The sequence below is a fragment of the Polyodon spathula genome, chromosome 29, assembly GCF_017654505.1.
Source record: "Polyodon spathula isolate WHYD16114869_AA chromosome 29, ASM1765450v1, whole genome shotgun sequence".
In the NCBI taxonomy this organism is placed as follows: Eukaryota; Metazoa; Chordata; class Actinopteri; order Acipenseriformes; family Polyodontidae; genus Polyodon; species Polyodon spathula.
The window spans coordinates 2,888,639-2,904,818 of record NC_054562.1 but is presented as its reverse complement, the minus strand read 5'-3'; the positions used below and the strand labels follow the sequence as shown (position 1 = coordinate 2,904,818).

At 45.3% G+C, this 16,180-nt stretch overlaps 1 protein-coding gene across 1 annotated transcript in view; it reads left to right on the top strand.

The window, feature by feature from the left end:
- Positions 1-16,180, top strand: part of prkcg (protein kinase C, gamma) — a 74,118-nt gene that overhangs the window by 21,192 nt on the left and 36,746 nt on the right. Inside the window, exons 9-10 of the mRNA XM_041232505.1 lie at positions 12,360-12,500; positions 12,888-13,064. Of these exons, the coding sequence (XP_041088439.1) occupies positions 12,360-12,500; positions 12,888-13,064 (318 nt within the window). The remainder of the gene's footprint in view (positions 1-12,359; positions 12,501-12,887; positions 13,065-16,180) is intronic.

The following is a 16,180-nucleotide window of genomic DNA, read 5'->3' as shown; positions in this document are numbered from 1 at the left end:
CTAGCTCGTAATTATTCTATTACCCCTCGGCCACAATCTGCACGAGTTTATTAATTAGTGGATTGGCCTTCCTATCCACAGTACAAAACAAAACCATTTGGCTATGCCATCAAAACAATAACAAAACACGGCGCTTCGCTGTCATATATACAAATACCAATAAATACAATACACAAATACAAAATAACACAGGGGCAAAGGGGGAGACCCCGTTCTAAAAATAAACAAATAATACATTCAAACAGCAGGGCTTTCCTACCTCCCTGCTACAAGCGGATATTGTTTATTATTTGGGACTGTCTTTCCTGTGTTATTTACCCCATGCAGTACACCATGGTATGTCTTGCCAGGGAATTATTGTTTGGTCGCCAGACCTGAAAAATAAAATAAAAACATTTCCAAACAGGATTACAATGATCTCTGTCTGCTTCTTTCACACACTGCATCACTCCTGCATTATGGAACGCTCTGTCTTTTTTGTCAGAGAAGCTAGGAATATTGGTGGCCAAGATTGAAGCCTTGTTTATATACACAGGCCTTTTTATTATAGTCTCTTTTATGCTGTTTCATTGTTTCATTATGCTGTGTGTATTATGTTTTCTGTAAAGCACCTTGGGGTCTATGACGTAAGGTGCTATAGAAATAAATAAATAAAAAGTTTTCCATAATACAAATACATCAAAAGCGCAGGGAAGCATTGTAAGGACAGAGAGCTATGGAAAAGCATTTTAAAAAAAGCAAACCATGTTAAACTAACCCTTATAACAATAGCCTACAGTAAAAGTACAGCAAATTCTAAATCTGTGTGTCTCTCTGGGTGTCTCTGTGTCTCTATCTTTTTACATGTCCCTGTGTCTCTAGGTCTCTTTTATTCAGCGAGCCAATACTACTGGCTCCATTTTGGATCTTGTGGGAGTCAGTCTCCTCTTTTAAGTATAGGGAATACGGAGCTAAAATGACCAACACAGGGACTCAGTTGCATACCCTTCCACGCGCTCAACATTTTCAGCATCTCAGTGTTTAACCCCATCCCTGCCGATTACATTTTATAAGACCGGCCTTTTGCTGGACTGAAGTAATAAATAATAATGTCGGACAGCTTTCATCTGTCTGCACACAAAACACACATTACTACTACTACTAATAATAAAATACAAATACAAATGAAAATACATACATAAATAAATATCCAAAAGGGGTGAGCCCCCGTCACAGACTCACAGAAACACACAGCGTGTCAGCAGGTTTCAAGGGGGAGGAAATCTGTGTCTCTACATCTAAAAAACTACCTTCCTTTGAGGGAGAGTGGAAACAAACTGGACTGTCAATTAGATCTTATCTACCTGCCACCTCTCTTTTGCATAGTATCTCTCTCCCTCTACCTTTTCCTCTCTCTCACTCTCTCTCTGTTTATTTTTTGCTGACAATTAGTATACTCTCGTCACAGTGGAGTCCTCAGAACTGCCGTTGCCGGGGAGACAATAACCACTGGAAGAGGAGAGATAGAGGATGGGGAGAGAGGGGAGAGGGAGAGAGGGAGAGAGAGAGAGAGAGAGAGGAGAGAGGGAGAGGGGAGAGGGGAGAGGGAGAGAGGAGAGAGAGGGAGAGAGGAGAGAGGGGAGGGGGGAGAGAGGGGAGAGGGGAGAGAGGGGGACAGAGGGGGGAGTGAGAGGGAGGGACTTTGACTTTTAAAGTTCTATACTGAAACCCTTTGCTGGAATCCATGAAAACTTATTAATTACAGTAAAAGCACAACATTGAGCAATAAAAAACTGAACCACACCATAAAAACGGACTTTCCCAATAAAATAAACTATTGTAGCAGGGGGAGATCTGTGCTGACTCTGCTGACGTGTTCACAGTCCGTGTGAGTTATGGCAGTGACACGGGGAGGTGGGAAAGTGGGTGTGTGGACTTTCCCCCTCTCTGAATGGCTGAGAGGCGAGTCTTGGGGAAGATTGTTAGCCCTATAAGTTAACGCTCTGTTGTTTCCTCAGGTCTGCCCATTTAGACGCGCCGAGAGTGCGGAAGCTCTGGTCCAGGACCGAGAATCAGCCAGGAGAAAAAGAAACAGAGTTTCACAGCAAGACAGTGAGAGCAGGGAACCCTTGGGCAGACCCTGGAGTCTTGTAACGGAGCAGGCTAGTTAGCCAGCAGTGTAGGTTGGTGATCCGGGTCGCACGGGTAGCGGTGACCGGGATATAGCTGTCAAGTGAAGCACCTTTTCTTTGTAGTTTTGTTACTGTTTTATTTTCCCTGTTTCTTTGTGCCTTCTGTTTTGAATTGTTGTTTTGAAGCACTTGCAAGTGCGCCGGTATTGTGTACCATCGCTTGGTATTCCCATGGTTCTGTTTACTATCGTTGGTAAGCAGACCACGGACCAACAGCGCCCTCTGCGGGCTTAAAGAAAAAGAGCACCCCAAAATAAAACTGGGCACCTGTGCGTGGTTGCCAAATCCACCTGTCTGTCTCCTGTGTCAGTGAATTACCCACCACCCTTCCACACGTGGTGTCAGGGTGGGATTCACTGGCATTGCCCCAAGCAGTGCATCCACAGAAGGAGCAAACGAGCAATGGATGTTACCCAGTTTGCGGCGATGATGGACCTCCTGCACCAGACGCTCACTGCAGCAGTGCAGGGGATGGCTAGACCAGCAGCTCCAGACCCCCAGTTACACACCCCACAAAAATGACGGCCGAGGATCGACCCGAAGCCTATTTAGAGGTGTTTGAGGCCATGGCGACCTCGGCCGGGTGGGATCCAGCACAGTGGGCTAGCTACCTGCTGCCTCAGCTCACAGGAGAGGCGCAAGCAGCGGCTACAACGCTGTCCCCGGAGCGGATGATGGACTACCCTTTGCATGAAAACTGTCATCCTTAATCGCGTGGGGGCCACACCGGAGGGGTATCGGAAGAAATTCCGGGAGGAGCAGTTTGCGGCAGGGGAGCACCCACAAGCCATTGCCCAGCGCTTGAAGGATTACGCCCTGGGTTGGTTGAACCCGGACAGGAACACCAAAGCCAGGGTGGTGATGATCGTGGTGGAGCGCTTCCTGGAGTGTCTAGCCCCGGGACCTCGGCTATGGGTCCAATGACAGGCATCAGATACTCTGGATCGTGTGGTCGAACTAGCCGAGCAGTACCAGGCAACAGAGCCAACGCCTGCGAAACTGCTGGGGAGGAGTGCGGCTACTGGATCGTCCCCTCAACTGACCCCGGAGAGGGTGAAGGGACTGGGGGGAAGGGGTAGTCCAGGATTTGGTCGGGGGATGTCGGAGGGAGCTCCCAGCCCGGGAACTGGGGCAGGGTAGGGATACCCACGGGTTGCTGCAGTGTTGGACCGGGGTCTCACTCGGACGCCCTATCGGCGAGCCCCTTTTATGGCTCCAGTGTTTCCCCCTGTTGCCAAAACTTCAGGGAGAGAAACCAGCCCACCGAGGTGTTGGACGTGCAGGGAGGTGGGCCACCTCGCCCGGGACTGCCCCATGATGGAGTGTGACCTCAGCCGACCAGGTAGGCGCATTCAATTACCTCAGTCACTTCAGCACACAGGTTTTGTTATTCCTTTGACAGTGGATGATACAAAAACCTAGGCTATCCTGGATTCAGGGTGTGGTCAGTCTCTAGTACAGGAGAACCTAATCTCACCAGGGCATAAGCGTATACTGGGACGGGTGCATATTGAATGTATTCATGGGGATGTCCACTTCTATCCCAAGATCAATGTGTGTATGACTATTGGCCAGCAGGTGACGCAGGTGACGCAGGTGCAGGTAGGATTATGTCCTCGATTGCCGGTACCAGTAGTTCTGGGACGGGACTGTGAGCAGTTTAAAGATTGGTTGGCTGCCCTGACAGCCCCGTCCTCTTTATTGGCTAAGAAAGAGGAAGTAATTGGAGAGATTTTTCCCTTTTGCGATCCAGAATGGTTTTGCCATAAATTTAAACCCCATAAAACTAAACGGGAACTCCGGATCACTAAGAATGAGGGCTGGCAATGGAGGGAGTCGGAGAAGTTTCAGGTGGGGGCAGTTGGTGAAGAGTTCGGGGGGGAGGTCGCGGAGCCAGCGTAGGGGTCTGGCTTGGCTGCCTCTGCTCGGGACCGACCTGACCCCGAGTTGGAAGCCATGGGAGCTGATTTCTTAGCTCGCTCCCGTGACTTCCGACTCGAGCAAGGGCAATGTCGACGTGTTGGGCAGGCTCTTTGACCAAGCAGCGATGGTTAATGGTCGGGTGGTCGAGCCCAGACGCGCCGCCACGTACCCCCCCACTTTGAAATTGATCGAGACCTGCTGTACCGTGCTGATAAATTACTCCAGACCGGTGAAGTGCGTCATCAGTTGTTCATTCCTTAGCCCTTTAAGGAGGATTTGTTGCAGCTGGCTCATGCTATCCCCCTGTCTGGTCATTTGGGAAGGGATAAAACTAAAGCAAGGCTTGTGTCACGGTTCTTCTGGCTGGGGCTGGATGGCGATGTCAAGCAGTTTTGTGAGCGTTGTGGGGAATGTCAAAAGGCCAGCCCTAGAGCCACCAAGTGCCTCTAGTGCCTTTGCCCCTAGTGGAAGCTCTGTTTGATAGTATTGGGATGGACATAGTTGGGCCACTGGAGAGGAGCGCGGCAGGATACACCCACCTACTTGTCATTCTGGATTACACTAATCGTTATCCAGTGGCTATTCCCCTCCGATCTATGTCCGCTAAGTCTGTTGCCAACAAGCTGGTAAAGGTTTCCTCCCGGGTGGGGATTCCCAAGGAGATACTAACCGATCAAGGCACCAATTTTATGTCCCGGCTAATCCGTGGAACATGTAAGTTTTTGGGAATTAAGACCATTAGGACCTCGGTGTTTCATCCTCAGACCGACGGGTTGGTGGAACGCTTTAATAAGACCCTTAAGAACATGTTGCGCAGGTTTATTCGTAGTGATGTGCGTTACTGGGACCAGCTGATTCCTCCCCTTCTCTTTGCGATCAGAGAGGTACCCCAGGCTTCCACAGGGTTTTCACCATTCGAGCTGTTGTATGGGCGGAGACCCCGGGGCGTGCTCGATCTGGTCAGAGAGATGTGGGAGGAGCAGCAGGACAATTCGACCAATACCGTCTGGCATGTGTTGGACCTGCGCAAACGTCTTGAGTCTGTTGGGAAATGGGCGCATGACAATTTGCAGCAGGCACAGCACAGACAGGAGACACAGTATAACCGAGGAGCCCAGTTGCACACATTTCAGCCGGGGGATAAGGTACTTCTCTTATTACCCAGTTCCGAGTCGAAACTCTTGGCTAAGTGGCAAGGACCCTTTGAGGTTACACGCCAGGTTGGGAAGGTGGACTATGAGATCTGCCAGCCAGAGCGATGGAGAGAGAAACATATTTATCATATCAACCTCTTAAAGCCTTGGTTGCAACCAGAGGCGTTGCTAGTGGCGCGTGCAGATGATGTCACGGACCTGGGACCTGATCTTTCTGTGTTGGCAAGAAAAAGATTAGTACAGATTGCTGAGAATCTGACACCAACGCAGAAATGTCAGGCTCATGGTCTGGTGGTGGAGTTTCCTGACGTGTTCTCTTCCATCCCGGGGCGGACTCAAGTAGCCCATCATCACATTGATATTGAGCCGGGGGCGCTAGTTCGCCAGAGGCCGTATCGTATACCTGAACTTAAAAGACAGGTAATAAAAGCAGAAATTGATGAAATGCTGAGACTGGGAGTAATAGAAGAGTCCCAAAGTGACTGGAACAGACGGGTCAACTCAATTTTGCATTGATTTCAGACAAATCAATGAAAAATCGAAATTTGACGCTTATCCGATGCCCCGGGTAGATGAGTTGCTGGAGCATCTAGGCACTGACCCCGGATACCCCTGACCCCGGAATCTAGAGAGAGGACGGCGTTTTCGACTCCCTTCGGGTTGTACCAATTTAGGACCATGCCCTTTGGGTTGCACGGAGCACCCGCCACTTTCCAGGGGATGATGGATCGCATCTTGCGGCCCCATCAGCAGTACGCCGCTGCTTACATAGATGACGTGGTTATCCACAGTGAGGACTGGCCGAGTCATCTGTGTAAGGTAGCGGCGGTGCTGCAATCCTTGCAGGAGGCGGGGCTCACTGCTAACCCAAAGAAGTGTGCCATTGGGAAGAGTGAGTCGGAGTATTTGGGGTATCGGGTAGGGGGCGGCCACATCAGACCGCTGGTTGCTAAGGTGAAAGCCTTGGCTGACTGGCTGGTTCCTACAACCAAAACTCAGGTGCGCTCTTTCTTGGGACTAGCGGGCTATTATAGAAAGTTCATCCCAAGCTTCGCTACACTCGCTGCTCCCTTGACAGACCTCACCCGGAAGGCTGCCCCAAATACAGTTCAGTGGACGGAGTCGTGCCAGAGGGCTTTTCTTCCCTTGAAGCAGAGGCTGTGCAGTAAGCCAGTGCTATGCAGCCTGGATTTTGGTAAGAGGTTCACCCTGCAGACGGATGCATCAGAGACAGGTCTCGGGGCAGTGTTGTCTCAGGAGGTTCGGGGAAGCGAGCACCCAGTCCTATACATCAGCAAGAAGCTCCTTCCCCGCGAGAAAAATTATAGCACCATCAAGGAGGAGTGTCTCGCAGTAAAATGGGCAGGCGAGTCACTCCGGTACTACCTCCTGGGGTGACACTTCACCCTGGTTGCAGATCATGCCCCCTTAGCGTGGCTTCAAAGGATAAAAGGTAGCAATGCCAGAATCACACGGTGGTACTTGGCCTTGCAGCCCTATGCCTTCAGGGTAGTCCAACAAGCAGGAAAGCTGCATCAAAACGCAGACTTTTTCTCTCGGGAAGGCATGGGGTTGTAGGATTTTTGAATGAACCGGTGGTGTCATTCTGAGGGGAAGGATATGTAACAGGGAGAGATCTGTGCTGACTCTGCTGACATGTTCACAGTGCTGCAGGAAGTCATCCAACAACCACCTGTGAGTCATGGCAGTGACACAGGGAGGTGGGAAAGTGGGTGTTTGGACTTTCCCCCTCTCTGAATGGCTGAGAGGCGAGTCTTGGGGAGATTGTTAGCCCTATAAGTTAACGCTCTGTTGTTTCCTCAGGTCTGCCCATTTAGACGCGCCGAGAGTGCGGAAGCTCTGGTCCAGGACCGAGAATCAGCCGGGAGAAAAAGAAACAGAGTTTCACAGCGAGACAGTGAGAGCAGGGAACCCTTGGGCAGACCCTGGAGTATTGTAACGGAGCAGGCTAGTTAGCCGGCTGTATAGGACGGTGATCCGGGTCGCACGGGTAGCAGCGACTGGGATATAGCTGTCAAGTGCAGCACCTTTTCTTTGTAGTTTTGTTACTGTTTTATTTTCCCTGCAAAGTGAGTGAACAGAAGAAAAATCTACATCAAATCAATATTTTTGTGACCACCCTTTGCCTTCAAAAAATTAAGTCAATTAAAAAAGGACCAAAAAGAAAGTACACAGAAAGAGTACATGGAACTGCAAATGCAAGTCAAAAAGGAAGTTAGAAAGACCAAGAGAGAAATAGAAATGAACATTGCTAAGGGGGCTAAAACCAATTCCAAAATGTTTTTTCCAATATTACAACAGCAAGAGAACATTCAAAGAGGAGGTTAAATATTTAAGAGATACAAATGGCAAAATCGTAGATGAAGAAAAAAAAATAGCAAATATATTAAATAATTTTCACAAGTTTTTACAAAGGAAGATACGGACAAATGCCCCACATGTCATCCAGTTCCTATCCAGTTTTAAATAACTTTAGCATAACCGAGGCAGAAGTGTTAAAGGGACAAGGAGCTCTTAAAATAAACAAATCCCCTGGGCCGGATGAGATACTCCCAATAGTACTCAAAGAAATGAAAGAAGTTATTTACAAACCGCTAACCAAGATCATGCAGCAGTCTGTTGACACAGGGGTGGTACCGACAGACTGGAAAATTGCAAACGTAATACCGATCCACAAAAAGGGAAACAAAACTGGACCAGATAACTACAGATCACTAAGCCTGACTTCTATTATATGCAAACTTATGGAAACTATAATAAGATCCAAAATGGAAAATTACCTATATGGTAACAGGGACCTGGGAGACAGTCAACATGGTTTTAGGAAAGGGAGATCATATCTAACTAACTTGCTTGATTGATTTTTTGAGGATGCAACATCGATAATGGATAATTGCAAAGCATATGACATGGTTTATTTAGATTTTCAGAAAGCTTTTGACAAAGTCCCGCACAAAAGATTAATTCTCAAACTGAACGCAGTTGGGATTCAAGGAAATGCATGTATATGGATTAGGGAGTGGTTAACATGTAGAAAACAGAAAGTACTGATTAGAGGAAAAACCTCAGAATGGAGTGAGGTTACCAGTGGTGTACCACAGGGATCAGTATTAGGTCCTCTGCTATTCCTAATCTACATTAATGATTTAGATTCTGGTATAGTAAGCAAACTTGTTAAATTTTCAGACGACACAAAAATAGGAGGAGTGGCAAACACTGTTGCAGCAGCAAAGGTCATTCAAAATGTTCTAGACAAGATTCAAAACTGGGCAGACACATGGCAAATGACATTTAATAGAGAAAAGTGTAAGGTACTGCACGCAGGAAATAAAAATGTACATTATAAATATCATATGGGAGACTGAAATTGAAGAAGGAATCTATGAAAAAGACCTAGGAGTTTTTGTTGACTCAGAAATGTCTTCATCTAGACAATGTGGGGAAGCTATAAAAAAGGCTAACAAGATGCTCGGATACATTGTGAAAAGTGTTGAATTTAAATCAAGGGAAGTAATGTTAAAACTTTACAATGCACTAGTAAGACCTCATCTTGAATATTGTGTTCAGTTCTGGTCACCTCGCTATAAAAAAGATATTGCTGCTCTAGAAAGAGTGCAAAGAAGAGCGACCAGAATTATTCTGGGCTTAAAAGGCATGTGATATGCAGACAGGCTAAAAGAATTGAATCTGTTCAGTCTTGAACAAAGAAGACTACGTGGCGACCTAATTCAAGCATTCAAAATTCTAAAAGGTATTGACAATGTCGACCCAAGGGACTTTTTTGACCTGAAAAAAGAAACAAGGACCAGGGGTCACAAATGGAGATTAGACAAAGGGGCATTCAGAACAGAAAATAGGAGGCACTTTTTTTACACAGAGAATTGTGAGGGTCTGGAATCAACTCCCCAGTAATGTTGTTGAAGCCAACACCCTGGGATCCTTCAAGAAGCTGCTTGATGAGATTCTGGGATCAATAAGCTACTAACAACCAAACGAGCAAGATGGGCCGAATGGCTTCCTCTCGTTTGTAAACTTTCTTATGTTCTTATGTTCTTAATTCATCTAGGTACTCTTGCACACAGTTTTTGAAGGAGCTCGGCAGGTAGGTTGGCCCAAACATCTTGGAGAACTAACCATAGTACTTCTGTGGATTTAGGCAGCCTCAGTTGCTTCTCTCTCTTCATGTAATCCCAGACAGACTCGATGATGTTGAGATCAGGGCTCTGTGGGGGCCATACCATCACTTCCACGATTCCTTGTTCTTCTTTACGCTGAAGATAGTTCTTAATGACTTTCGCTGTATGTTTGGGGTCGTTGTCATGCTGCAGAATAAATTTGGAGACAATCAGATGCCTCCCTGATGGTATTCATGATGGATAAGTATCTGCCTGTACTTCTCAGCTAATCCCCAACTCCATTTGCAGAAATGCAGCCCCAAACTTGCAAGGAACCTCCACCATGCTTCACTGTTGCCTGCAGACACTCATTCTTGTACCGCTCTCCAGCCCTTCGGCGAACAAACTGCCTTCTGCTACAGCCAAATATTTCAAATTTTGACTCATCAGTCCAGAGCACCTGCTGCCATTTTTCTGCACCCCAGTTTCTGTGTTTTCGTGCATAGTTGAGTTGCTTGGCCTTGTTTCCACGTTGGATGTCTTCCATGAAGGCCACTTCTGACCAGACTTCTCCGGACAGTAGATGGGTGTGCCAGGGTCCCACTGTTTTCTGCCAATTCTGAGTTGATGGCACTGCTGGACATCCCTGTCTGCCTTCAAATTTCTGCCTGGGAGAGACCTTGCTGATGCAGTATAACTACCTTGTGTCTTGTTGCTGTGCTCAGTCTTGCCATGGTGTATGACTTTTGACAGTAAACTGTCTTCAGCAACCTCACCTTGTTAGCTGAGTTTGGCTGTTCCTCACCCAGTTTTATTCCTCCTACACAGCTGTTTCTGTTTCAGTTAATGATTGTGTTTCAACCTACGTATTGAATTGATGATCATTAGCACCTGTTTGGTATAATTGTTTAATCATACACCTGACTATATGCCTACAAAATCCCTGACTTTGTGCAAGTGTACCTAGAAGAACTGATTCTGTTTTGAAGGCAAAGGGTGGTCACACCAAATATGGATTTGATGTAGATTTTTCTTCTGTTCACTCACTTTGCATTTAGTTAATTGATAAATATAATCTATTAACAAGTCTATTTTTGGAAGCATTCTTACTTTACAGCATTTTTTCACACCTGCCTAAAACTTTTGAACAGTACTGTATGTTTTTTTCAGTAAGGGCAAAGTGTGTTCAAACAGACTTCTGTTTGTTTGCAGGATGAAGTACTAACAGAGTTATTGCTCTGAGATCTCCTGAAGCAATCGTTACCTTGTTACTGTGCAGAGTTTACTGTACCATCAAGGACATGCATGCCGGTGTTTCCCCAGTCCTAGTGGAGAGGCGGCCCCTTATCTGGGCTTGGAACCAGGTGTACCCCGTTCCCCTCCACCAGCCTCCTAGCAGGCTGACTCCTACGAAATATTAACCCCATAGTTGCCATAGCCTGGTGGATGGAGAGGTTCTGCTCCCCTGTTGGTGGGAGGTGAACTTTTCAGTCCCGGAATCTCTCTACCCTGTCACACAGGCATTGTACAATTTATTACAACAAAAAAAAAAAAAAAAAAAAGGTTTTTGTTTTAAAACTATGAGGGACCCCAAAAATAAATAATTATTCACTGAACATGTGGAGCATTGTCTCCTCTGCAGTGTGTTGATACTGGGGTCCCCTCTGGAGAAACAATGCAGTGTAGAATTCTCCACTGCAGGGAGATCCCTCGAGTCTTGTCACTGTGTGACAGCAACGGTCAGCTCCTGATAGGTCAGCAGCTCATCCTGGTGGGGCTGTTCCTTCTCGCTGAGGCTGGGAAAACCCTGAAGCAGCTGCTCAGTCTTGTTGGTCTCATGGCTCGTTTTTGTAGAACTGCAGCGCCTCCCTGCTGATCTCCTGGCTGTGGTTTTGGTGGCTGTCTCCCGGTCTCCTGTGGTGGCTGAGCCATTTCCTCCCCTGTCTCTGATTGCTCCATCTGCCACTGCGGCTCTTGCCTCGGTTCTTGCCTCCATTATCAGGCAGGCTTTTATTTGATGCCCCTGTTCTCTGCAGTTGACGCACCGCATTGAGCTGCTGAACACCACACACCCGGTGCCCGACAGTGAAGCTCCAGGCTACATCAATCCCTTGTCCTGGGTTGTTGAGCAGCAAGAACGCCTGGCTCCAAAAAGACAGGATGTGCTTAATACTGGATTTCTTACACCCCAGAGGAATGCTTTTAATGGGAGACAATAGTTTCCCATATCGGGCCAGTTCTTTCTCCAGTATCTCTTTTCATATTATTACTTTTGTTATAGAGGTTACTAGAGGGGACATCTGAACAAATTCAACTTTTATTGATAACCCTTCCTCTATGAGTTTATTGACAAGATTACAAGCTGTGTTCTCCTGCTAGAAGCCCACTTGAAATTTTCAAAGCCCACCACCTCTCTGATACCCCCGGGGTAGACAACAACCAAAAATAAGAAATAATGCAGTGTAAAAATCCTCCTCCTACCTCCACGACATTCAGCACTACTGCCTTCCTGCTAGAGAGAGAGAGAGAGAGAGAGAGAGAGAGAGAGAGAGAGAGATTAAACTACACTACTAACCCCTAACAACCTGGTAAACAATAAAACAATGTACTACAGCAACGTTGAAGTGATTCTGTAAATGTAGACCATGTACAGAAAGACAGACACAGCCTTATGAAAGTTACCCACAGTAAAAGCACATCTCATCTCTCCTCTCTCTTCTTTCCCTCTCTCCTCCCAATCCTCTCTCCTCCCTCTCGCTCTTTCTTCTCCCCTCTCCTGTCTCCTCCCTCTCCTTTCTCCTCTCTGTCTTCCCTCTCTCTTTTCCCCTCTCCTGTCTCCTCTCTTCTCTCTATCTTCTCTCTTTCTCTCCTCTCCCTTCTCTTGTCTCCTCTCTTCTCTCCATCTTCCCTCTCTGTCCTCTCCCCTCTCTCCTCTCTCTTCTCCCCTCTTCTCTTCCCCCCCCTCCCCTCACCAGCGCTGTAGTATCTCCCAGCCCCCTTCACTGGTCTCCCCCACTGCAGAGAGTCAGCGCTCCAGCCTCTTCGGGACTCCCTCTGCTTTCGGGATTGAAGATTTCAATTTCCTCATGATGCTGGGAAAGGGCAGCTTTGGGAAGGTGAGAGATAAAACAGGGAAGAAAAGTTTCCTCTAGAAGTCTTTCTCCCTGTCTTCAATGAAAATTCAATGACAAACATTTTGACTAGAGATCTTTCTCAGTGTCTTCAGTGTGAATTCAATGGCAAACGTTTCCACTAGAAGTCTTTCTTAGTGTCTTCAGTGTAAATTCAAAGGTAAATGTTTCCACTAGAAGTATTTCTCAGTGTCTTCAGTGTAAATTCAATGACACACGTTTCCACTAGAAGTCTTTCTCAGTGTCTTCAGTGTAAATTCAATGACAGACGTTTCCACTATAAGTCTTTCTCAGTGTCTTCAGTGTAAATTCAATGACACACGTTTCCACTATAAGCCTTTCTCAGTGTGTTGAGTGTGAATTCACCCCCAGGTGATGCTGGCTGAGAGGAAGTGTGTCCCTGACGAGCTCTTCGCTGTGAAGATCCTGAAGAAGGACGTAATCATTCAGAATGATGATGTCGACTGCACTCTGGTGGAGAAGAGGATATTGGCAATGGAGGGGCGACCTCACTTCCTGACATCACTGCACTCAACATTCCAGACCGAGGTGAGTGTGTGTGTGAGCTATATCAGTGTGTGTGTGTCTCTATGTGTCTTAGTGTGTTTGTGTCAGTGTGAGTGTCTCTATATATCTTTGTGTGTGTCTCAGTGTGTGCGTCTGTATGTGTGTGTCTGGGTGTGTGTATGTGTCTCAGTGTGTGTGTGTGTGTGTTTCTGCGTGTCTCAGTGTGTGTCTTAGTATGTGTGGTTGTGTCTGCGTGTCTCACTGTGTGTGTGTTTCTCAGTGTGTGTGTTTGTGTGTGTGTCTCTATATGTCTCAGTATGTGTGTTTGTGTGTGTGTGTCTCAGTGTGTGTGTGTGTGTGTGTGTGTGTGTGTGTGTGTGTGTGTCTCTATGCCTCAGTGTGTGTGTGACTCTATATGTCTCAGTATGTGTGTATTTGTGTTTGTGTCTCTATATGTCTCAGTATGTGTGTGTTTGTGTTTGTGTCTCTATATGTCTCAGTATGTGTGTGTTTGTATTTGTGTGTGTGTGTCTCAGTGTGTGTGTGTGTGTTTGTCTCTATATGTCTCAGTATGTGTGTGTTTGTGTGTGTATGTGTGTATCTCAGTGTGTGTGTGTCTCTCTATATGCTCAGTATGTGTGGCTCTGGTATTTCTTACTCCTGTGCTGACCTCTGTCACTGGCTCACTGTGCAGTTTAGAATTAATTTTAAGATTTTGCTGTTAATTTGTAAGACCCTGAATGGATCAGCACCCAGTTACTCACAGGAATTATTGACCCTGTATACTCCGAACTACACTCTCAGATCACAGGACTCGGGGCTGCTGGGCTGGGCCTTTTCTTGTAAAGCTCGATTATGGGATGCTTTGCCTTCTTAGAAGAAGAAGATAAGAAAGTTTACAAACGAGAGGAGGCCATTCAGCCCATCTTGCTCGTTTGGTTGTTAGTAGCTTATTGATCCCAGAATCTCATCAAGCAGCCTCTGAAGGATCCCAGGCTGTCAGCTTCAACAACATTACTGGGGAGTTGATTCCAGACCCTCACGATTCTCTGTATAAAAAAGTGCCTCCTATTTTCTGTTCTGAATGCCCCTTTGTCTAATCTCCATTTGTGACCCCTGGTCCTTGTTTCTTTCTTCAGGTCGAAAAAGTCCCTCGGGTCGACACTGTCAATACTTTTTAGAATTTTGAATGCTTGAATTAGGTCGCCACGCAGTCTTCTTTGTTCAAGACTGAACAGATTCAATGCTTTTAGCCTGTCTGCATATGACATGCCTTTTAAGCCCGGAATAATTCTGGTCGCTCTTCTTTGCACTCTTTCTAGAGCAGCAATATCTTTTTTATAGCGAGGTGACCAGAACTGAACACAATATTCAAGATGAGGTCTTACTAGTGCATTGTACAGTTTTAACATTACTTCCCTTTATTTAAATTCAACACTTTTCACAATGTATCCGAGCATCTTGTTGGCTTTTTATATAGCTTCCCCACATTGTCTAGATGAAGACATTTCTGAGTCAACAAAAACTCCTAGGTCTTTTTCATAGATTCCTTCTTCAATTTCAGTCTCCCATACGATATTTATAATGAACATTTTTATTTCCTGCGTGCAGTACCTTACACTTTTCTCTATTAAATGTCATTTGCCATGTGTCTGCCCTGTTCTGAATCTTGTCTAGATCATTTTGATTGACCTTTGTTGCTGCAACAGTGTTTGCCACTGCTCCTATTTTTGTGTCGTCTGAAAATTTAACAAGTTTGCTTACTATACCAGAATCTAGGTCATTAATGTAGAGTAGGAATAGCAGAGGACCTAATACTGATCCCTGTGGTACATCACTGGTTACCACACTCCATTCTGAGGTTTCTCCTCTAATCAGTACTTTCTATTTTCTACATGTTAACCACTCCCTAATCCATGTACATGTGTTTCCTTGAATCCCTACTGCGTTCAGTTTGAGAATTAATCTTTTGTGCGGGACTTTGTCAAAAGCTTTCTGGAAATCTAAATAAACCATGTCATATGCTTTGCAATTATCCATTATCGATGTTGCATCCTCAAAAAAATCAAGCAAGTTAGTTAGACATGATCTCCCTTTCCTAAAACCATGTTGACTGTCTCCCAGGACCCTGTTACCATATAGGTAATTTTCCATTTTGGATCTTATTATAGTTTCCGTAAGTTTGCATATAATAGAAGTCAGGCTTACTGGTCTGTAGTTACCTGGTTCAGTTTTGTTTCCCTTTTTGTGGATCGGTATTATGTTTGCAATTTTCCAGTCTGTCGGTACCACCCCTGTGTCAAGAGACTGCTGCATGATCTTGGTTAGTGGTTTGTAAATAACTTCTTTCATTTCTTTGAGTACTATTGGGAGGATCTCATCCAGCCCAGGGGATTTGTTTATTTTAAGAGCTCCTAGTCCCTTTAACACTTCTGCCTCAGTTATGCTAAAGTTATTTAAAACTGGATAGGAACTGGATGACATGTGGAGCATGTTGTCAGTATCTTCCTTTGTAAAAACTTGTGAAAGGTAATCATTTAATATATTTGCTATTTTTTTTTCTTCATCTACGATTTTGCCATTTGTATCTCTTAAACATTTAATCTCCTCTTTGAATGTTCTCTTGCTGTTGTAATATTGGATAAACATTTTGGAATTGGTTTTAGCCCCCTTAGCAGTGTTCATTTCTATTTCTCTCTTGGCCTTTCTAACTTCCTTTTTGACTTGCGTTTGCAGTTCCGTGCACTCTTTCTGTGTACTTTTTTTTTGTCCCTTTTTAACACTCTGTAAAGTGCCTTTTTTTGCTGAATAATTATTTAAATTGATCAATTAAACCATTTTGGCAATTTAGTTTTACATTAAGATTTGTCTGCTTTAGAGATGTAATTGTTTTGCGCCTCTAGTACTACATTTTTGAAGAACCTTTTTCTGTGGATGTTTTCTCTATTCTGTCAGGGAAGCTGGGACTCTTATTGTTTAAGTCAAGATTGAAATTTTTTTTTATAAAATAGCTTTTTTTTATCTTAGTTTTTCTATTTTACAATCTAAACTACATTTTCCTACACATATTAAAATATATTTGTAATTTTGCTCTATATATATTTTAATATACATGGAAATGTGCATTACACAATACATACCAAAATAAATGTAGTAAA